Raw genomic sequence first — 23748 nt, forward strand, 5'->3', positions numbered from 1 at the left:
TTTCTGTACAGCCTGGTGTTCATCAAATCCCTATCCCTTTTTCCTCTGTAAGTGCCTGGAAGCAGAATTTCTGTCCCAGAAGCGTAGTATCGCTCTGCAGAGGGCTGCTGCCARTGCCGCCTTTCGCCTGTGCCCGTTAGCAATGTCCGCTGACGCTTCCGCCAAAGCGTAGCGTATCGCCGCAGTGCTTCGTGCGCTGCCCCAGCCAGCGGGAGGTCAGGATGCGAGGTAAGGGTGAGCAGGACTCCCAGAGACAGGTGCAAAGTCGTGCGGGAACTCGGAGCAGAAGTGCCGGCAGCCGAGGGCTGAATTCCCGGCGGCAGCGCAGCGGAAGGCTGAACCGCCGAGGAAGAGGGCTCTTCGCCCTGGAGCAGTCCGGCAGGCTAGCAGTAACGCAGGCGCAGAGAGGAGAGCGCCTCGTGCGTGAGGATAACGTTGCCAGTAATAGTCCCTCAAGTGCTGGCGCTTCTCGGGACATCAGCTTTTAGAAAGCTCTGCCGTGGTCCTGCCATAAGGGAGGGCTGCGCGCTGCCCCCTTAGTGCGCTGGGGAAGCGCGAAGGCAGGCGGCAGGCCACCGAGCTGTGGCCCTTGCGCGTTATCTCAGAACGGTGCGGCCAGACATATAAATCTTTGTCAGCAGCTAAAGAAGTTGCGGATTACAAGCTACCGGGGCAGAATGCTGCAGTTATGTGGGGTTTGGTCCAGAAAACGGTGAATGTCCTGTCGCAGATGTGCGAGGAAGTGGGCTGGGCGGCTGCGGTTTATTGCCGTAATTAAGATAACGCCTGCTCTGGGTGGCGGGTCGGACGCGCGTGGTCGGCTCAAATGCTGGGGTGCTGCTCACCACCAACGCAGAGCAGATCCAGCAAGGACTATGAACTAGCAAAAATTTACTCTTGAAATTACTAAAATGTTTCAAATCACCCATTTTACGCAGTGCTGTAGTTCCTAGCTTGATAATGTGAATTGTAACAAGGTCTGACAGGCACTAAATACTTATTTATACTTGTTTAATTATTATTTTCCATCTTTATTTTGACATCTTTTTCTAAATGAAATAATTTAGAAACAGAAATACAGATGGTAGTTTTTAAATCCTAATATTAAAAAATAATACAGATTATATTCTAAGCCTTTTGAAAACTTATGTTTCCATTTGGTTTTATGTTTTTAATCAAGAGTATGTATTTCAAATATACAAACATTATAATGTATACCCTTAAAGAGGCTTGTCTGCTTGTTAGCTCAGTCAGTTTTTAAAACAATATATTTTCAAATATAAATAGTTTGCTCATATCGACGCTTGCCGAAATTGTAGTTCTGTACTTGTTCTGCAGAGTATGCTGTTTCTCATCAAGCTGTAATAGAATTCCTGTTTATAATAAATAGTGGTGTATTTTAAGCAATGAAGTATCACTGGTTAATATCTTTCTATCCTGGGATTGATATATCCACATTTTCATATTTTTTTAACCTTTTTTGTAAGTCATCTGTACCAGTTCCTGAGACTCCTTTATGGCAGCATCTGATTATCATAGCAGCAGCCCCTAGTGAAGACTGCCTGCCTTTCAGTAAGCTTTTTTAAGAACCTGCAGCTTCTTTGACTATAATGTAAATATTCACCTGTTTTTCTGTGCTAATTACAGAGACAGAAATTCTGTAAATTTTGCTTCCCTTCAGCGTAGTTTCTTACTTGGCCGTCAGCCCCTGCCTGCTTGCCAGGTGCTGAATTGGAAAGACATCTTGGAGAATGCAGTGGTCTGAGGGTATAAACCATACGTTCGTTTTCAGAGGCTTCATGGTGATAGCTGGTAACAATGAAGGTGAAATGTAAATACTGCAGTGCTAGTAAATACTGGGAAAAGATGCATGGAATTTGTATTTTCTGCCTTTTGCTCAAATTTGCTTATTTGCGGAATTCTTATCTTCTAGTAATTTGTTGCTCTGTTCGCTGACTTTAGAAATAAGGCAAATTTGTATTTTTACCTGCTCACTTCAGTTTGCTTGTTTGTTTTTACTTCCATCTGTGTCCTGACAGTTATCACTGAATTTTCACTGGGCCTATACTTGACTAAAAAGGTTTTGAAATCTGCTAAATGTATGAAATTCACTGTTTTACAAACTTGATCAAAATCACTCAAAGCAGCAGACATGAAGGTTCATGCTTTGTTTTCCCACATCTCATATACTTTTTTTTTCTTCTTTAAAGCCCACAAGCAGTATGAATAACGTCTTTTACCTTTTTATTGTAAATATTTAGGCTTAAAGTGGTTATAACTGACAGTTAAAAGCAACAGGAGCCAGTGGCCTGTTCATGTACAAATTAACTGTAATACAGGCAAAATCAAAAATAAACATTTCTAACAGTTCCTTCAGTTCCACAGTAGTTTTTTTACAAGCCAAACCTAGCAGACAGAATAACTTTTTTTTTTTTTTAACAGCTTTGTCCTGTGGCATAACTTTAGAATTCCTAGTCTTTTTTGTGAAAAAAATAATGCTTGCATTTTAAGTCAGTTTTGCATTTGACTTTTTTATATGTATTTTGATTAATTCGCTGCTCCAGAGCAGCACAAAACAGTAAAAGGATTTTATCCAGCTATATAAGCTTTTTCATATGGGACTGTTTAAAAGTAATGATGGAGTGAGAGCTGAAAGTAAGCTAACTTTAACCTGTGGTAAAATTGGTCAATCTTCTCATTGCATATAGTCACAAAAAATTGCTGTGAGGTATTGTATACAGTAATTAATTTGGGTTTATCATTTGATCATGAATATTTATTCTTCAACTGATAGTTTTTCTGTTGTATACTTTTGAAAAACCTAAGATAGAATTGAAATAAAGAAATACTAGTTGGCAGAAGGCGCTGTGCTATCACATGCGACTATGGAAATAACTATCGTAGTTACTTGAGAGTAGTTAAGTATAGTTAGCATATTTTGGCCACTGCATGTTGCAGAATAAATAACTGGGCATCAAAACCTATTTTTTAAGTGCTCAGGGGCCCACAGACACACGAAGCAAAGTCGCAGAAGTGCCCAGCGGTGGTCCGAGAGCTGTTAGCTCGCCCCGCGGCCGTGGCCCTCGGCGCGAGTGCCTCGCTGGCAGCCGGGCGAGCGCTCAGCAGGGACTGCAGCTACGCGCCAGGAATCCGCCTTGCACAAAGCTGGCAAGTTGGGGTGATGTTTCAGGAAGCGTCTCTCTGCCGACTCCCTTTAAACACACTCACTTAAAGACCGCAGAGCTTCAAAATGAAGATTTTGTGCTCAGAGTCCAGACATAGGAAAAGGAAAGTAATGTCATAAACTGTTGTGCAGCGTAGCCCCCCTCCAAAGTTAGAGCTCTAGCATTTTTTCCATTTCTTTTATTCTTTGCAGAGTGGATGTGAGGATTGTTGTGAATGTTGCAAACCACAGGCTGCATGTTTGTGGTTCTCTTTTTGCAGTAGGTAAATGGCATCAAATCATAATTGTAATCATTGTGTTTTTTTCTTTTGACTTGTTTTTCAAATATCATTATATATATTTTGAAAGATCTCTACACYAACAGCCTTGTGAAGCTGCCACAGCTAGGTTTGCGGCACGGTTTCTTCAAAAGATTCTTGGGAGTCCCAGCCGGTTCTTCAAGGCAGTCTGTATTAAACAGCCCCCCGTGCTGGAAGCTGTACAATAAACTCAGACACATTAGTCTCCAGCTCCGGGCAGGCCTCCGACTTGCCACGCTGGGATGGAAGCAATCCGGCGGCGAGTGACAGGAGCGGAGTCATCTGTAACGCAACAGYGGTGTCGCAAAATGGAAACCCTTACCTTGTATTTGTTCGTCCTGTATCTGAAAATGCGATTTCTGCTTTCAAAGATCTATGAAGCAATTACGCAGTCTTGTGGTTATTCTGCATAGCATAGCTATCCCTGAAATAGGACTGGACATTAAGTAGTTCTTGAGGTAGTGGCAGCAGATGCCGTACCTAAAGCTTTGTTTCAGTAACATTGGCTAATCACAGGCTGTAAACAGGAAGTACTTTAAAAGAAACGGTACCCGTAAACACTAATTACAGAAGAAAATCATTCCTTACATATGTGACCTTAACTGATAAAAAGCAAAAATGATTCATCTGAGTAACCGCTCTCTAAGTGTGAAGATGTGAAAGAAGAGTGATAAAAGCAGACGACATGCTCATACTGTAAATTGTCCACAGCCCAAACACTATTGTGTTGCTCTTTACTTGCACTCAGGGCAGACAGAGCCGAGCAAAGAGCCCGCGCCGCCTCTCAAGCAGGTGCAGAGGTACTTAAGAACCTGAGAGCTAAAATAATGTCCTTAAGCCTCCTGCGTCTCACCTCCTTCCCCTGCAGCGGATCAGCCTCCGCATGGCAGATGTGGAAGCTCGGTCCCCACGCAGCTGCCGAGCGATGGTGCGGGAGCACAGCCGGGAGCGCAGGGGTGTCGCACAGCCCTGCCCACCAGCCTGCGGCTCTAAAGCCACCAGCTATCATCGGTGTATTTAGTGCCTGCTCCTGTTACCTTTCGAAAGAATTGTATTCACAAGATAACGCGTAAGGATACTAGCTTTGAAGTTTGCTGTTATAACTGTGAAGATGCTATTGCATATAACTGTTGTTTTCCGTTCTCTTTAAATATTTAAACTGTATTTGAAATTGGTACCAGGGTATTCTTTGGGATGTGGAAGATGCAGGTGTGTTGTTCCACTCTGCCTGTTTCTCTCTTTTTCTCTTTTGTCCAAGGAAGAAAGTTTTTCTGTTACAAGTAAAAATTCTCATTGATGCTGTCATTGGTGGGTGAGATGGTACTTTCTTATTGCCTTTTTTTGCTTCGCTAGAAAATGAGAAAATGACAGAACCAGATGATGTTAACCAAAGGCTGGTAGTGGCTCAGTTCATGGTTTCAGTTTGCACCACTGAAGACAAGGGTCTGTATCACAAAAAGCAGTGTTAGTCGTCCTACCTAGGATTTGTGTTGGAAACGCAAAGCAGTGATGTGAGGAGAGCAGTGCCATGTCCGTAGCAGTGAGGGATGCTCACTGTGCTTTACACGATGGCTTAGGATTAGAACACATAGGATGTAAAATTTGTTCAGTGATTTGTGTACTTTATTTTGTATTTGACAGCCTACTACACGTTCATTCAGCTTTCCTAGTTCACCTCTAGAGTAGTCACAGCCTTACATTTTCTCTAGTAGTGACTGTCTTGTGTCATTTTCTAGATTATTAATAACGTGAAAAAACAGAAGCTGTGCAAATCATTGAGTGATTATGTTAAATGCTTTTGAAAGTTTCGATGTGAGAACAGAAGGAACATCCTGAGCTGTCTGTCTGTTCTCCCGAATACCCCAGACAATCAAAACCTTTCCTATATCCACTACTTTACTTGCCTCCCCCAAAGATCCCAAAGAAGTCTGGTTTCCGTTTGCGCAAGCTGTGCTCTTTTGCCTCAGTCATTTCATACTTACTTATGCTTTGCTACTGTACGGTTTTCCATAATAGCATCTGACCGAAATCAGAAATAGCATGTTTTTGTTAACTGCTCAACCCCTTCATTCTTAAATTCCTGCAGAACTATTTGATTAAGATCATCTGGTCGTAGTWACCTCCTCTGCTGCTTAGGTGGGCGATTTGTTGCAGTGCCTGCTGCCTGGCACGGAGGGCAAGAGGGGTCTCTCGGGCCTTCTCCCGCCTCCACTAGCTACTGCTTAAGGAGAGAAGGTTGGGTGGAGGCTGCTGAGCTGCAGGCGAGGCTTGCACGGAGCCCCGAAAAGTGCATCCAGGCCTCCGGCTTTAAAGCTGTTGAACTTCCGTGTGGTCTCGCGCTGGTATCATGAACCCATTTGGGAATCAAGTGTGTGTGGAGAGAGACATTTAAAATACAGCTACACTGCAATTAAAGAGAGCACAAGATGGTGCTTAGATTAGGGAAAGTATTTTGTGGAACTGTTGTGGTTTCGTGACACATTAGACGTCAGCTTTTTCCTTTTTAACTTTTCTTTCGCTTGGTTTCCCCCATTTGGCGTATCAGAAATCCTACCTCCCCGTGCAAAGCATTCTCCCTGGATGCTCGTATCCTCTTTAGACGGTTTAATGTTTCTTTGACAGATCTTGGAACATATTTGACAATACGCGCCAGGATGCCACAGGGCTAACGGCCGTTCTTCAGTCTACAGATCTGGTGGGAGTCTTGCACATGCTCTACTGCGTCCTCTTCCATGGGACCATTTCCGATCCAAACACGGCGAGTCCCAAGGACAGCTACGCCGAGAGCACCATCCAGGTCGCCATTCAGAGTTTACGTTTCTTCAATAGTTTTGCTGTTCTTGATCTGCCTGCTTTTCAGGTAACCGCTCTTTTAAAACTCATGTTCAGAGGGAAAATTTTAATCATTGCATATGTTTTCTTGGGCTAAGTTTTGTCGTTTTTAAGGTCTTTGTTTAGGGAACTTTCATGGATTAAATGATGATTGGTTTTTTTCATGCATAAAATTGCAAATTATTGTTGTTTCCACTGTGTAACTGTGGCTAATGGAAGAGGTTTTTAACCAAAAGGTGAAAATTCAGAATATATGAAATGCTGAATATGCTCTATTACCTTTTCTATTGAAAAACACTCATTTTAAGCCTACTAATTTTTATATTTATTAAGTCCCCAAAATATAAAAAAATTCATCATCAATATCAAAAAGCAGTTTTCCTACTGTGAAAGGATTTATATTACAACCATGATTTGCATTCTTTGGTGCTTTCAGTGGCCGCTTACATTTAAGATTACACAACTGAAGCTGAAAATCACTTGATATCAACATTTTTCATTCAAGTACAATTTTGTTGACAAAATCTCTTTGGAAATTTAACTCTTCACATTTTTATTCACAAAAATTTCAAAAAGATTTTATAATATAAGAGTTTCATTTCTTCTTACATATTTTTGTGGAAAGAAATTCTTAGTGTAAGTGAATCATTTTGCCCTACTAAGAAAATATAAATACTAATATATTTCTCAGATAAATTGGCAAAGCTGTTGTTTTGTTAATATAAAACACCTGTCAAAAAGCATTGCTTTGCAAAACACTATTTAGCGACATCATTCTTGTACAATTCATCAAAATAGGTTTCTGTTTCATTTAATGTGTRATTTGTATATAAGTTGTACCACAGACTCCATCTGACATGCATTAAAGTCAGCAAGAACTTTGCATGAGTAAAAAATGTAGTATGTCTCCTTCAGTTGCTATTTCTTGACTTTGATTTTTAGGGTGTTTAGTATCTCTGATACAGCAGTGAGCGATCTGCATGTGGCAGCACTCATCTATGTAGTCAGCTGCAGGATGGAGGCCAGTCAGCGTTCGTGGGGCACAGGAACAATGTAGTTGTTGGAGTTGCACATGAAAYAACTCTTAACATGCACAATTAACTCACTTTTCTTTCTGTAAGTCCAATGTTTCAGTGTAGCACTCTTCTACAGCATGCTCAGCAGCCCTTGGTTTTGGAACTGGATGCTTATTTGTTGATACAGATATTACACATGTACACCAAGGAGTAAGACTGGACTTGGAATAGTTGCAGCTTACAGACCAGGCAGGGAGACTATTGAAAACTGCCGCAGCTGAAGGGCTCTCCCACAATATCTCAAGAAACCACTATAAATTTGTAAAACATGTTAGCTTCCTCTTATGCTGTCTGTAATCATCGCTGTACCAACTACCATCATATCTGGGCATTTACAACCAACATGAAATCCCAGATCCCCTGGTCTAACTATGTGAGTTTGTTCTACATAAAATTGTGTAAGATAATAATTATTGCATAAAGTGTAGCAGACAACTAACCAGTGTGAATTAGTTCAGTTCATTGATACAGGTCTGCATTCAGTGAAGCATCTGTTTAACTGTCTTACTCAACTGTAGACACAATATTGTTTTTGATGTAGCCCCAGCAGCTACCTGTTTCATCATATTAATATGACTTGTTTCTGTAGTGTTAAAAAATCAACATATACCTGAGGCAGATTACCATCCATCCTGACCTTGTGGACTATAGCAGGCTACCAGAAAGCGGAGGGAAAAATGTGGTTTATATATGGCCTGATTATGATCTCTAAGGAATAGTTTTATCTTGTATTAGTAAGACTATAGAATAGGGGTTTTTTGATTAACAGAAGAGGTCTGATATTCTAGAGTTTGTATTAGCACAGATGGCTCATGGGTATATATTTCATTTAATTTGACAGTCTAAACAATTGAAAGATGGTAGTGAGAAACAACACAGGAGCCTGAACTGATATTAATTCTGGCTAAAAAGGAAGCATAGTTTCCTTGAAAAATTAGTTTAACTTTTATACACAAACTCAGGTGCCCTTTGACCTGTTGTTATCAGGGAAGGTTAAACACAGAGTGCCGGGTCGCAGTGTGTGGACAGCACTGATTAAATAAGGGCTGGACCTCGGAACGTGCCATTCACATGAGCTAAAGCAGTAAATGGTCACTGTAGCGTGTGTTAAATTTTGAAAGTATCCTAACTTACCAGAATTCTTGCATTTCAACATGGAAAGTATCCAGAGCTGAACCTGTTTTAATTGCCAAGGTTTGTACTTTTCCTGCCTAGATTTTGAGTACGCTAAAGCTAAACTGTACTAGTGTTTGGGATATAGGTATATGTGCTTAATGCAGACTGCAAGGTATAAAATCAAGAAAACAATGAAATGAAAGAGGTTTTCTCCAAGGCCTGCACTGCTGTTTCATTAGAGTTAGTAGACTGTCATGCTCCTTCCTTATGCTAAAGTTTTCCCCTTTGACCTTGTGTCGTTCTGTCTGTTTGACATGTTTATTAAATAGAGGCTGTAGGCTGCACAGATAAAATCTAATTCTGAATGTCCACATTACAGCAATTTGCCTACTTTTTAAAAATGTCCCAAAAAGCCTTGCAGCTGAGTGTTCTCTTCTTTTGGATGTTTCTAACTTTTTTCAATGTTTGAAAAGTTATTAGTTGTTATTAATCTTCTCCATTCAGAACATACAGGGTATTAATGAGAAATGTATTTTGCTGTTTTGCAAAAAATGATTTGTTCTCTTTTGCTTAATGCTAAAAAGTATTTTTAGCAATAAGTTTTCCCGAAACGTTATGCATGTCAAATGAAATGGTCAGCCTAATGCTATACTGAATGTCATCTAAGCAGAATCCAATTTTTTGTGTTCTTCTAAAATTTGAACTTATTTTCATTTCATGACTTTTAATATTATAATCCATTTTGTGCTAATAAGTTACTGAATGAAGTAAGAGAGCTGATTCTGACTTCCTCCAAAAAAGTCATTGTAACAACGAACATAACACTTGCCAAAAAAAAGTATGTATGATTGCTGTATGTGTGATTCATGTAATTCTTATAATATACTGCTAGGTTATAATTTCTGTTTGGGTTTTTTTCAGTCTATTGTGGGTGCTGAAGGACTGTCCCTTGCGTTCCGCCACATCGTCAGCTCCCTGCTGTGGTACTGCTCCCAGCATACCTGTGAAGGACTGCTACACGAAGTCATTATCTGTGTGGGCTATTTTACTGTAAACAACACGGATAATCAGGTAAGGCAAATGGAAAATGGGATCAGAAGTTATCATGAATGTACTTAGTCATGGATGCTGCAAAAAATGTAGTCAACATTGTTTTTGAAGCCTGTGGGGTTCCTTTTGAACACAAATACATGCATTTGCCAAATACAAGCTGAAGTTGCATCTTAACGCGAAAACACGTTTTACATCGCCATAAGCAAACTCTATATTTATATGCAGACAATGATGCTGACATTGTGTTGATCATAATTAGCCTTAATCATCACCAAGATAGACTTAGCAACTGATATTTTTTATTCCAGGTGAACTTCAGTACAGTTTGGTTAGATGGCTGTGGTAGCCAAGCAAACCCTTTTAAAGCCAGCTCAGGTAGCTTTTAAACTGTGTAGCAGTGTTCGGTGAGGGCATGTCCTCAGATGCCGATGTCACCAACGCCCTGGGTACCCAGAGGGCTCATTTAAGTTTAAGCTGTCCTTTTACTTACAGCTTTGGTAGTAAAACACATATTCTCTCAAACAAACAGTGGAAATCCCCCTCTAGCTTTCTTGACTGTTGTCCACTTTTGTTAATGGACTCTATGACCTCTCATACTGGAAAGAATAGCTTATAAAATTATCCAGATGCAAAACGTCAAAACTGTTTCAAATCCTTCAGTCTTAAAACTCCCAGTTTCCTCAGCTTGCATACAGCCTCTTAGGGGGTAGGTCAAGGCAGAAGTTGGCACTTGGTCTGTATTTTTGAATATGTGGACTTGACTCTGGATGTGTAAAAACTGCATTATACTATCTTAATCTGTGATATGATTCAATAGACTATTTTGTGATGTTATTTGTTTTGTTATCTCTCCATATTTGTAACAGCCGGTGCTGATTTTTGTTAAATCTTGTGGGGCAGAGGGTGTTCAGGACAAGAGACTTAGCCCCCTCAGTTAGGCTGAAGAGCACAAGAAAGAAATGTTTACACTTGTCAGCAAAGGTTTAAACAAAAGCTGCCTTACCATGATCCTACAGTTGTCAACTATAATTGGAACATTATAGTATCTTAAGGCTGACAATGCTGTCAGAAATATTATATAATTATATAATATATAGTAAGGTTTCTGTGGTTTTGTCCAGAGCCTCAGGGAGGATGCTGCAGCCTTGCTGCCCCWTGGAACCAAATCCCGTTCGGGATCTCGAGGCTGCCTGGCTCCGGGGACAGGCCACCGGGGGCCTTGGGCCCCTAAAGAAGAAACTGTGGTCTAGAGTCTCAGGAACAAGGACGGCCTGTGGGCAATATTTTTTAAAATGTTCATTTTGCAAATCCGTGCAATATTGCTGCGATTTCCTGATCCCCGCTGCTCCGTGCTGGTCTTGCTGGCATCCAGAAGTGCCAGCAAACAATGTTGTCTTCTCTCTGCAGTTTAAAAAATGTCTTTTCTGGCACACAAGTATAAACAGATGTGATTCATTGCAAGGAGGACATGCAGCTCTAGAAGTGCCAGGAATAGGAGAGGAGAGGGATTTCCTCCCAGAGATGTCAGCTCTAGCAGCCCGTAGCGCCTGTCGCTGTTTAGCGCTCGTGCCCGGGGCCAGGTCCGAGCCTGGCGAGCGGGCGCAGTGCCAGGGAAGCAGACGGCGATGGGGAGTGCAGGCAGGCCGGGGGCTGAGCGCGTGCCTCCTGCGTCTGTCTGCGGGCACGCTGCCCGGCTGCGCGTTCAGCATGGCTTGGAGCCTTCAGCACGAGCCCTTGTGATTGAGGTCATGTGCCATCACTAATCTACCCCTGAATTGAGTTAATTTTCAAGATTAAAAGATAGCTTCCACAGCTCTGTAAGACAAGCTTGGATCTTTGTTAAAACAACCACAGTGTGTCAGTACTTTTTAGATAGTAAAAACAGCCTTTTATGATGGCTTGCTTTGGTGGCACCATCTCAAGAGATGTCGTGGCACGCTTAACTTCTTTTTTGATTTCTCACATTCCTATTGTATAAGCTTTTAATGGAGAAAATGGCGTTTCTGTTTAGGTTTTTGTTTAAAAAAGCAGTTCTGTGTTTCAATACTTGATGAGAACTAACAAACGAAAGGTGATGGAGAGGTCTGATCAGCGTAGAAGCTTGTACGTCCGCCTGCGTGTCTTCAGATCTACGGCAGTGCGCCTAGGGGAGTGGTGATCGTGCTATTTCTAATAGCAGCACTAAACTTTTGCAAAACTTCAGTGTCGCTCAGTCAGGTACTTGCAAAATGTTGGGAAGATTATAAACACAGTATTTTTTCTTTTACTACAGGGCAGGCCATGAAACTTGCTTACGGTCATTATTTTCAGGTGTCGTTAGTGTTGTGACTTCCAATATTGACATAGTGCCTTTCTGGAAAAATGCAGCCCTTTCGATTCATTCACTTAGGGTTAAATTTTTTTATTACTTGTTCAGAGCTTCCAATTTTTTTCTTTCATTGTTGATCATCTGCAGAGTCCTACTGAAAATAAAAAATTGGTCTCACAGTGAAAGCTTTCCAACAGTAGACTTGAACTCCTGAAAAGAGCTGCAAAATAAAAATAGGTACACCAGACTACCTATGAAACCAAATATTCATAGAGCCTGGTAGCAAGTTTTTTCCTCTGTAAATTTATATTCCTTATTATTAATTTTAAGTTTTTATTCCTGTCTACTCTCAAAAAAAGAACAAATAGTTGTTTAGAGCTTTCAGTGTGCCTTTTGTGACTCCTTTGTCTGCCCATGAGGACAGATAAGATGTCCAAAATGAAATACTGGGGTAAAGAATTAATTATTCAAAATTTTGCAGTTCTCAGTTTGGAGAATAGATAGACTTTTGAAAAGGAAATTTTACAGTCTGTCAACTTCAACATCGATCTTTTGAAGTAGTACTGTGATTTAAATGAATTATTACCACTGTGCAGTCAAAATAATAAAAGGGCAATTTCCTAAATATTTTACATTCAGAGAAGAAAATCTACCAGGAGCATCATACACCAATCATTTAATGTAATACAGGTTTGTCTGGTTTTATTACACTATCTGTAAAACTCTTACACTTAGTTGAGTGGCAAATTAAAAGGGAAAGGTCTTTTCTCTCTCATAGCTTCAAGGTTCGTATTTCAGCAGAGCTCCTGGAGCTGGGGATAGGAGCGGGGCCGCGCGGTGGGTCCCCGCACGCGTGCGCGCAGTGACGGTGGCCGGGCTCCCGGTTAGTGCTTCCCACTCGCAGCCCTTGGTCCGGCCCCAGCTGATCCTGCGGAGCAGCAAGGAGGACAGTGGATCCCGAAGGAATGCATTCCTCCCTGTTTTGGTAGTGCTTGCTCTGTTTATTTTAAAAAGGCTATGATTTTGCTGACTCTGCCCACATATAATATATTAGTAATATTCCTTTCCTTTTTTCATATTTTGTTTTAACAGTCATAGAGCTTTTTTAGGGCAGCTGCTGTCACTGAAGAAATAAATCACTTATGAACCTAAAAATTTCAGAAAGCAAAGAGTGTTTCTTTTAATATTTTAAATGCTTTAACACCATTAGTCAAGACTAAACGACACTGTCTGTTTTGTATCGGCACGTGAACTTTTGTTTACTATAGAGTTAGACAGCTTGCATTTTACAAGACAGGGAGTTCTGTAATCATGCTGCAGTGTAACTCGGCTTTATTAGGCATCTGCTCTGCATGAAGTATGATCAAGGAAACTGATTCGCTTTTTTCTACCACCATTTAATCTATTAGCGTAAGAAAACAGGTCCCATGATAGTAAGGATGGACATGTAAAACAAAACTGTAATAAAAATAATGTCCTGTCTTTGAATAAGCCAATCATACTTTATCAGACTGTAGGATTACAGTTTCTAATTAAAATGTTGTTGTTAATTAAAAATATTCTTCTATTTCATTACATTTTTATTCCCTTTCTGCTTTGGTTTAATTATTATAATGAATATAATTAGTATGTGCTGTCAACTATCACTTTATTTGCATATTATATTGGATAATTGAATGTGGTCTCATAATTAAATTAACATGAATGACAGATGATTTGGCTTCTTTAGCATTGCTGTATTGGGAATAAAAATCTTTCCATGTTCATTGTAGTTAGAATGCATTTTTCATGTGAAAAGCCTTCACAGTTCAGATCCTCAGACTCAGGATCTTGCATGACAGGCCCCAGAAGAAGTTGCATGGTACATATGTCTTGTTAGGCATGTATTTAAAAAAAAATTGCTTTTGTTCTTTCAGTCTTTGACACTCATTGTATTTAGAGAGCTCTATAAGAATCTCTGTTGTCAAACTGAAAAATATTGTTACTAGATTGCAGAACATAAAATCCCTGTGAAAGAGCTAGGGGAAAAGGTAGTTCAAGTTTTAAAATTTCCATTATAAAATTAGGGTTTGTAGATAGAAGTAAGAACTTTTATTGGAGTAACCAATAAAATTGGAAAAAATTGGATGCATAAACCATGCGTCCTTGAAGAAGGGATTTCATCCACAAAAGTTTGTCTTCCAGTTGCATCGCTTGAATGAATAAAAGCTTATTTATCTGTCCCTCCAAACCTTTCCTCACTTTTATCCCTAGACAGTCATGCCAACAGAAAAGTACTTTATTTTTATTGTCAACTCATAAAAAATTTAAATGTTCATGTCTAATAATCCATATGTTGAAAGTAGAAGCACACAGAGTTAAGTTTAATGGTATCACTCACTAGAAATTTATCTGTGATATGTAGTTGTGGAAAAATTTTTGTAAAACGTGTTTCACGTGTGCCATCTTGCTCCAGTTAAAGGAATAAGGAACAATAAGATTACAGGATATTCTGGGAGTGGAATTTCTCCTGTCTTAAAAATATCAAATGGCACACAGCAGAATCAAGGTATAATAAATATAATGTTTAAAAAAATTGAACTGTAGTATGGAAGTCACAGTTTTGAAAGGTTCATGAAATTTATTACTCTTCTCCAACACAAAGAAAACACAGTAGATGGTCCACAAGAAAAGTTTCATACTCCTGAGTTTCTTTTTCCTCTTCTTTGCTTTAAATGACTGACTTAGTTTCATTTTCTGATTTTTTTTACATTCTTTCCACATGGCAGATAGTATTTCTGTCATAAAATAACAGTACACTTTATTCCATGTTAAGCAGAATAACTTTATTAACTTAAAGTTTATGCATATATATCACATATGCATATATATGCATATGACAATTATCCTAAATATGGTTACAAATGCCCTTAGGTTATAAGGGGCACTTACAAAGAGACTTTAGGTTAAAAGTTGCCTTGCTTGTATAGAGAAGTTATTCTGTGCATTTGACAGTGCTTTGCTTGTATTGAGTTTCAAAAGGTAGCCAGTTTCCTCTAGTGTGTAGCAAGAAAAAGAAGAAATACTTTTAAAATGAGATAATATGATTGTGAAAATCAGAAATAGACAGGAGACTTGAACGAATGGTTATTTAGAGGTTTTTAGTAGAGGCTATCATTACATTTTCATTATTTATGTTGCTTTTGGGGACTATGCTATGACTGGATCCATTTTGATTTGGTAGGTGGAATTCTTAAAAAAAAATATATACCACAAGTGTAAACATTCAAGAATTCCTAATTTTTGCATACTTAATGCCCATATTTGTAAGTAAATAGTCACTGAAATCGCTTTGTTCTGATTTTGGTAGTTTCTTTTCGGAGGAGGTACTTTTAGGAGCGCAGATTTCATGTTGAGGTTGTCCACTGAGTTCTTTAAACCTTTCAAAAAGCACCTTTTAAACCTCCGTGCTGAACGAAAATACGCCTGGTAAATCTTAGGGAGTAGCTGATTTCAGCGAGCGGCGGGTGTCACGGTGCTGCCTACCCTTTAGGAGCCCTTCGACTTGGGAACAAAAAATCCACCAAGGATTAAACTCAGCAACTTAAAATGGAGTGAATTAAAACACCGCTTGCACGTATACTTTATCAGTCTTACACAGTCAGGCGACATAAATTCACATAGGTGAACCAAAGCCTCCAAAAACCATGGCATTCCCAGCTAGACGCCTCGGAGGCGATTTGTCCGACACCTCTGTTAGTGTGCTGGCTGACTGATGACTTCTTTTTTTTCCTTCCTTTGAATGATCTTTGACAAAGCGACTGAAACACGGCGGCGGCAGGTGGGGCGGCGTACCTCGCGCTTTGCGTTTTGATTGCGTTTCTGATGTCCCAGAACGGATCTCCTGTTTTTTCCTTGTTTGGGGGAGGAATTCATATGAGGGAAGATTTCCAGAGAACCAGCGGCGTGTGGTTTCCGCTTGGGACGGCTGCGCGTTTCCCTTCAGCGGTCCGATTTTCGCAGGAGGTGGCGGGGAAGTGCCTAGGGGTTAATGCGAGAAGTTAATGCCCTTAGCTACCTGCTGTTGTCTTGCTGTGCTTAGCCTGTAAACGCAGAAGAATAATTTAATGTGGGCTGCTGCCGTCGCCGCTGCAGAGCTGGGCCCTCGTCTCAGCTCAGCGCTGCCGGAGCCCGGTGGCCCCGCGGCRAGGACGGCCGCCTGCTCGGGGTCGCTGCGCGGGACAGTGGCTCGGAGCGCGGGGGCCGCGCGGGCCCGCAGAAGCCTCCCAACCCCATTTCGGCGTGTTTAGTTGCGGTAGCGTTGGACTCGAGCGATACCAAAATAGAAAAGAGAAAAAAATTACGGCGCCTTAAATCTTGGGAAGTGAGTACTGTGGAAAAACTTGCTCGTCTTGCACTGCACTTAGCTATGGGTAAATGGCAGGATATTTTTCATGGCAGAAAAATACATTTTTTTGCTTTCTGTTGTAAGCTTTTTCTCAGCCAGCTCAGTAACGTATCTGATGGCTCGATGTTTTGCAGTCTGTTCAGTTGATGATCAGATATTTTCACAAACCCATCACATTTATTGTGGAAGCCAGAAAACAAAATGTAATAAAAATTCCCAGCCTGTATAAGGCAGTTGCAGGTATGTTTTAAGAGGGGGACAGAAGATGCTTGCTTTTGAAGAGAGTTTGCTCAGGGAGAGACAAAAAGATTTTCTGTATTTTAAACTGTGGTATTTTCATTACACCTTTTTTTTACATGATACATATATTTCATTTCATTTCCCCCATCTCCTGGGCATTTTGACCTGTCAGGTGAGGAAAAAACTAGGCATGTTTTCAGTGACGTTGGCAGAAACCTCCTCCAGCAGTCTGCTTGCACTTCTGACGACTAAGGTCCTGTTTCTTCTCTTCATTCAAATCCATTAAGTTTTACCTGTGTAAATGAGTAGAGAATCAAGCCCAAAATGGCAGCTTAAAGTTACAAGTGGTGCATTAAGATTTTATTACCTTGAGACCTAGAGAATTACGCGCCTTAAACATTTGTCAGATGCCTGTAAGAATTTATTTCCAAATAATCACTTACAGTACAAATTCTCTGTTATGTTCAACAGTGAAATTTCGGGTGCAGTGGTGGCAGGGCCTACGCTGCCGTGCCATCGCTGCCGTGCCATCGCTGCGGAGGCACGAGGCTGTGCACTGCGATTCGTTCCAGCAGCAGGCGTTAACACTCGCAGAATTTTAGAAACTTTCTGATTATCTCGTTTTTCCAGTCATTTCCAGGGGCAACGGAGAATTTAGGCCTCCTGAATAGAAATCAAAGATGAGACATTCGGGTCTTAGCCTCAGAGGGCTTTAATTTTAATGCAGGAAGTGAAGCATAGGATCGTGAATTATTGTTTCACTAATTAGAAATCCATATGCAGGTTAAGTTTTAGAAAACYGTATGTTTTATTTATCACGCTCTGTCTGCCAAACCAGGGTGCAAATTTCCAGGAGCGGGTAGAAAGGTAACGCAAATACTTAGCTGCTGCAGTGTTATGTCAGTGCCTCCTTAGCGTTGATTTAGTGGCGGTGCCAGCGGCAGCCTGCGAACCTGCTGCTGCCCCGGTTCAGCTCCCTGCCCTGCTGCGTGCTCCCTCCAGGCAAATCCTAGCCACTGCTCCTAAAGGTTTCCGTGTCCAAATGAACAGATAACACTTCGGTACTTATTTGAAAGAAAGAATCACTGGTTACATCTTGCATTTGAGTCAGCTATAGGATTTCTAGTTTTCAGCCAAACTGTGGATTGCAATGATCGGATACCATAGTCTTCATATAAAGCAAGCGATGATGAAGGAATCCCAATTCAAAGATGCATGAGCATCTGTTGCAGTCGTGCGAGAGCATGAAAAAGCAATCACTGTGCAAAAAGTGCATCGAATTGATAACCATAGGACGTAATGCTGTTACCAAGTCAGAAAACTGAACATTTAGGTCCTAAATTGATCCTTCTGAAGTACAAAATCTTATCGGATACCCTTTGCACCAAACTTCTGGTAGCCTTGGGCAGAGCTGGAGTCCACTGTCAATGCAAAGGTAGATGTACGGATACATGTAAAAGATGATACAATCTTAAGGAAATAGGAAATATCAAAGTTGAAGATCTTACCTAAATGTGAAGGTGATTCTTCAAAAATAATGCAGGACTTAGCAGCCCAATTCTGATCATTTCAATGTTTGGAATAATACCTAGGGATCTGAGACATGCATGATAATGTTTTATTTGAATTTACAGAATATGTGTATTTCTCAATACATGTGTTTGATGTATAATAATATTCTCCTCTGGTTAAATAATTTGTCTAACACACAAACCTACTGTTACATTATTTTGGAAACTATGCAAAGCTTACCTTTTTCTAGAAAGTAATGTTATACCTCAGTTTAACAAGGTACTTATGTGCTTAACATTAAGCATGGGAGCAACCTCAGATATTCACATGTTTAAAGTTAAGCCTTTACTAAGTTTTGCTGGTTCAGGGATTAGGTTACTGGTTTATCCTGTAGGCTAGGCATATGTTAAATTCACAAATAGCCTCAAGGCATATTATCATTGTTTCTATTCTTCTACCTTATCATGTTGTAATGGAGCTCATCCTTTACAATATCTGTTTAACATTATTTACTTATAGCTGCATTTAATTTATATATACCCTATTTGTTATCTTTTAACTAAGGTGACTGACTTGCCAGTTATCTTTTTGGGTGGCATTTTTTCAAGTGTTTTATGGAAAGAGCTTGTTTAGCTAGATTTCCTGTTAGCATCATCTTTGATAGATGTTTTTTACATTTTTAAATACATCACTGTGTGTATTTATCATTGTCCTATCCTAAAAGATAAAAGGGCTTAGGATGATTATAAAAAAGTGCTCAGATAATTTTTTCTTTGAATTATGCATGCAGCACCATTATGATGTAGCGCCATCAAATCTGTGTCCTTAAACTATAAAGCTAATTCTAAAAGGATAATACTCGTAATGTGGTTTATAGGAAGACTAATGTTATTTCTGAACTCTGTTATMTGTCTAACTTCTTTCTGAAAGCTTACCAGTCATTTTAAGAAAATAAATATCGGAATTTTTCAAATAGGCAAATTATTGGTTTTAAATTTGAATGTACCATTCTGGAAAATTTTCTGCATGGAAATGGTGTTCTGATTCCTGATAAATGTTGGGAAAAATTTAAAACATTCTTTGCTCAGAGTCTTGCCAATAGTGGAGTTTGCAAAATGGAAAGAAAAGAGCTTGACCTTAAAACAGAAGAAGAGTCTAAGTGGTGACATATTCTGCTGATTAAATACTAGCCGTATGGGTTTTGTTTATATAGAAGCAAAGAAATAATGCAGATCTAACTTTGAAGAGAAACTGTGGACTACTAATATAAAGAGTTATTTCTTTTACAAAGTTATAAATAACCCTACATCAAACAAAAGCATTTAACTGTTTGATGGAAGGCTCCGTAGTTACCGAGAATAGCTGCACAGCATTTCAGTTCCTGTTCAGTCAAGTTATTAGCTGTTTGTACAAATCAGAATTGACATTTATATAAATGATAAATAAATAGAAAAGGAGCATTAACAGTTCCCATACCAAGAGTACTATTTTAAGATCCAAATGTTTATAATGGACATGCTCAAGTTTGGAACAAGAGTCAGGCAAGATTGTGGAAATGGCCAGGGGTGCCCCTTTGAGACCCGTTAGCTTTTTAGGGTGAGTCTTCTAAGAAAGTGGCATCTGAACATGAAAGAAGTTATGGTGGAAGAACACAGTAAAGAAGAGACAGTTTTAATGGTTCTCTTCATAAGAAATTAATTTTTGTTGAGAAAGCTGTGTTTCTAGAAAGTTAATTCATCTCACAGTGATAATCACTGTATTTGTTACAAAGTAGCTATGGAATATATCATTTCATTAGCGCTTTTTTCCTCTCCAAGAACTGAGGAAGGTTTAGCTTCAGGAGGTTTAAAACTTTCCAAATTTATGATGCAGCTGCTGAATTAGACCGTTTTCCTGTGTTTCCACTTCACATGTTAAAATAATTGTGTCTTTTCACTTGATAAGAGAGCTACAACTTCTAACACTTGGTCAGATTACTGAACCCTGCCAGCCTGGTTCGAGAACACACACCGGTGTCCTACAAAGAGTCGCGCAAGAGCAGCGCACTTACGTGTGCAGTAAAGTTTTATTAAAAACTTGGCATTTGGGGTTTTTTGTAGCTACAGATTTCGGTTCTCTCCTTGGCAGTCCTTCTCCTTTCTCTGCTGCCTTAAAACAGCAAGAACCAATTTTTCCTTTTTTTCTGCGGATGGAATAAACCCATAGYCCACAGAAAGCGCCAGCAAGTCGCGTTGGATTCCTGCAGCCGCGTTGCCAAGCCGGCATCCGGCTGCTGCTGGGAGGCCTAGCAGCACCCACTCGCTTCCAGGTGCTCGGCTGGCAACGGCGAGCTACTGCCCATCGTCTCCACGTCGGGAGTCGGACTTGGGCTAGTGTCTGCCAGCTGTAGCGCTGCCATTAACGCAGCAGTGTGTTTGCTCCCGAAGTYTGTGCATTTTTATGGTGCACGTTTTAACAGTGTAAACAATGATACAATGGTAAAACATAATTTAGCAAGAGGAATAGAAATAATAAGGAAATAGCATGGTCAAGATAACAGCTAACAACACTCATGTTGCCATGTGGCAAGCCCACCCAGTCGCCTTTGTGTAAAAAGTGTTGCTGGTGACTGCAGTGAAGTGTCAGCTTAACCACAAGGAAGCCTTTGCAAAACCACTAATAATGAGTATAAAACAAGAAGTGAAGTTTAGAATCACCATTTTTGATTATCCCAGACTGAGACTGCAGTTTGAATATGCTGGAGAGAAAGAAGAGAATACTTTTATTTTCAGACAAACTCTTCTGAAAGGACTAAATTAGGTTTAATGTTTCAGCTTTTCTTAAGTGTCTGATCTGTGTTCTGAGGTGAGCAAAGATTTCAGTCCAAAGTGAATTTGCCTGGGAAATCTCTGCGTAAGGAAATTGTGGGCAAGCACCCCAGAATGAAAGCTGAAACTCAAGCTGAGTTACACTGCGCTTGGGCACTTTTGTTAGCATTTGGCAATGCTTAAATCATGTCCTCCCATTATGTTTGTGAAAAGTCTTCAGCAAGTCTCCCAAGAATGGAACAAAATGGATGATAATAAAGTACACATCCCTGTTTCGGAGCAGTCCGTCACGAAGGGCTCCCTGCGTGCCCAGTCGTGGCTCCAGCGGCCGGCGTGGGCAGTGTCCCCAAGCCCTGAGCTTGGAGGACACTGGAAAATTGGATTATCGTTGGCAACGTCGCTTGCCGCACAGAAATGGATGTGGTGAGTGTGTCATAGGAGATGGACCGTCTTGTCTAGCGAATCCCTCTGGTGCGTCGGGCAGCTGCTTGGCTAACTAAAAGCATACGCTGTTGTGGGCTTGTACTCAGGCCTTGGTAACCCGTTCGCTCTCTAGGCCTCTGGAGGAGAACAGCTTCTTGTCAGGTTTAAACACTTCGTTTTTAACCTCTAACCTGATGACCAGATTTTTTTATTATTATTTTGCAGGGGCGGGGGAGCCTTAAAAGAAATAATTAAATAGAACTGCAAATATAATTAACAGACAAGCTTCCCTGTGCTTCCCCTGTCGCGTGGCTTTCCAGGTGTAATGGCAGTACTCAATAAATCGTCATCATCATAGTTGATCCGTAACACTATGATTCTCCAGTCTGACCCAGTCTGGCTGGCTGAGAACTGGCTTTTTGAATCAATCGAATACTCGCTTTTTAGTCCTTTGTTTTGCCTTTGCATAGACAAAAAGCTTTCTGCTGGCTTTCTGTTCCTCCTGAGTAGAAAATGAATTAGCCTCTTTGAAAGATAATTCCAGTGTTTTTACGTTGTGTATGGGCAGAAATAACTGACATGAATGATGCCTTTCCAGAGCTGCAAATGTCCAAGTGAAATACGGAARCCTAAATCCATCAGTAGAACTAAGCTAAATATTACTTTAAAAATCAGCACTTCCACTCTCCAGTAATCCTGGACTAACCTTCTGTAGTACACAAAGAGCAAAAAAGATCATGATCTAAGACTCAAACACTTTTTTGTTACTTGTAATAAAATATCTGGCAATATTTAATGCGTGTGCTTAGACCATTAAAAAAAAATCTGTGATCTTAATCTTCTTTAAATCTCTGGAAAGTTGCTGGCAAAATTTTAAATTCATTTAGTTTCTCTTTTTTAAACTCTTGACATATATAAAACGTTTGCARTTACAACTTGGAAACAGAAATGTGGGTTGTCACCAAAATACTGCTATTTAGGTTAAAAATGTGAATTTTCACAAGGCGATTTGATTGAGCTACTAGTCCTTGAAAATTTAGTAGCATGCATCTCYGCTTATGTGTCTAATTAGGATATAATAAGTCTTAAGTAATATATGAATCACAAGTTCAACTTAGATTTGTCTAATATTTGTTCAATATTTTACATTTATTCCTCAGATTTCTGACTGAAATTTTAGTTTTCTCAGTGAAATTTTTGTTTATSACTTACAGGATGTTTATAAAATCTGTTACTACATTATAAAGATATGGTTGCAGACTAGGGGATTCTTACTGTAATTTTTGTTGTAAAATTAAACATTGACTTGGTAAGATTTGACTTCTGATTTGACGGGTAATCGCTGATCCGTGTCATTCAAAAGAGCCAAATGCTATTAGTTACGAAGATTTTATTTGGCTGCTTTGGCACAAGTTCATACCTATGCATTTACAAGTAACTGCAGTTTTTGTTCATGACAAAAGGAATATAGAGGCAGATTAAATCAGACAAATATGTTGCATGATTCATAGAGAGTATTTAARCAAGATTGCGAGGTGTTCCCCAAAGCAAAGCACCTTTCTCCCCATAGCGCTCATGCGAAGGTGCCCTCGTGTGCCTGCCGATGCCGCTGGGCCCGGGGATGAGCGGCCCCTCAGACAGGCTCTCCCATCCCTGCCGGATCCTCGGAAAGCTCTTCTGGCTCCCTGGATCTTCACAGGAAAAGGGAGAGAGCTGYGAAGTCCCTTTGCTACCCCGAGGAAAAACCTCTTTAAGCTGTTTAGGCCCTCGTGGTCGCTAGCTGCCCAGCGAAGGCCTTCAGCTGTCTGAAGACGTCCTTGGAGGCAGGAGGCACGGGGGCGAGGGGCTGCAGAGCCATCTGCCAGGGTCGAACTGCAGGCACGCCAGGCTGGGGTGTCCTCCCGGCAGCCACCCCAAATCCRTAGCCAGAAACCTCCCTGTGCGACAGCGGAAGCCAAATGATGAGTTCCCCTCGCAGCTTTATTGCTGTTCCGTACCACGAGGAGCTTTTAATTTTTCTTGACTGATTGTCTTTTTTTATTGCTCAAGTGCTGGGTGGCATATTGCTGGCTTTTGTCATTGTAGCCTGTTTTGAAAGACTGACTTTTATACTGCTTCAGCCTTTCACAGCTAGAAAAATTGCAGCAAACCTGTAAGCAGAGTCTTATGTAGTGAATATTGGCCCAAATAAATTTGCAAAGGAATAAATGGATTCCATCTAGAGACTTTGGAAATCAGGACTCAAGCTGTTTCAGCTTCAGAAATATCAGTGCAATGGATGGGGCTGGCCCTCACCCTGGAGGGTGCGTGAGCGCACTTCCCAAAGTGCTGAGCAGAGCAAGGCTCGCCTGGCGGGCGGAAGGAATGCCTCACCCTCCGRCTGCGGCAGGTGGAACGAGGCAGCGGGACCTGCAGAGGCTATGAGCTGGTGGAGTGACAGGTCACCGCTGATGGGCAGCCTTGGAAGGTGTTGCTCAGTAAAGAGTTCCCACAGGTCATCACATCAGTCAT

General features: G+C 40.6%; 1 protein-coding gene across 7 annotated transcripts in view; it reads left to right on the forward strand.

The window, feature by feature from the left end:
- The window catches only part of SCAPER (S-phase cyclin A associated protein in the ER), a 195328-nt gene that overhangs the window by 163478 nt on the left and 8102 nt on the right, over nt 1–23748 (forward strand). For all 7 annotated transcript variants that reach the window (XM_026068288.1, XM_026068287.1, XM_026068289.1 and 4 more), the window contains 2 exons: nt 6106–6343; nt 9429–9578. In XM_026068288.1, the coding sequence (XP_025924073.1) occupies nt 6106–6343; nt 9429–9578 (388 nt within the window). The remainder of the gene's footprint in view (nt 1–6105; nt 6344–9428; nt 9579–23748) is intronic.

This window comes from Apteryx rowi, unplaced genomic scaffold (assembly GCF_003343035.1).
Source record: "Apteryx rowi isolate R43461 unplaced genomic scaffold, aptRow1 scaffold_27, whole genome shotgun sequence".
In the NCBI taxonomy this organism is placed as follows: Eukaryota; Metazoa; Chordata; class Aves; order Apterygiformes; family Apterygidae; genus Apteryx; species Apteryx rowi.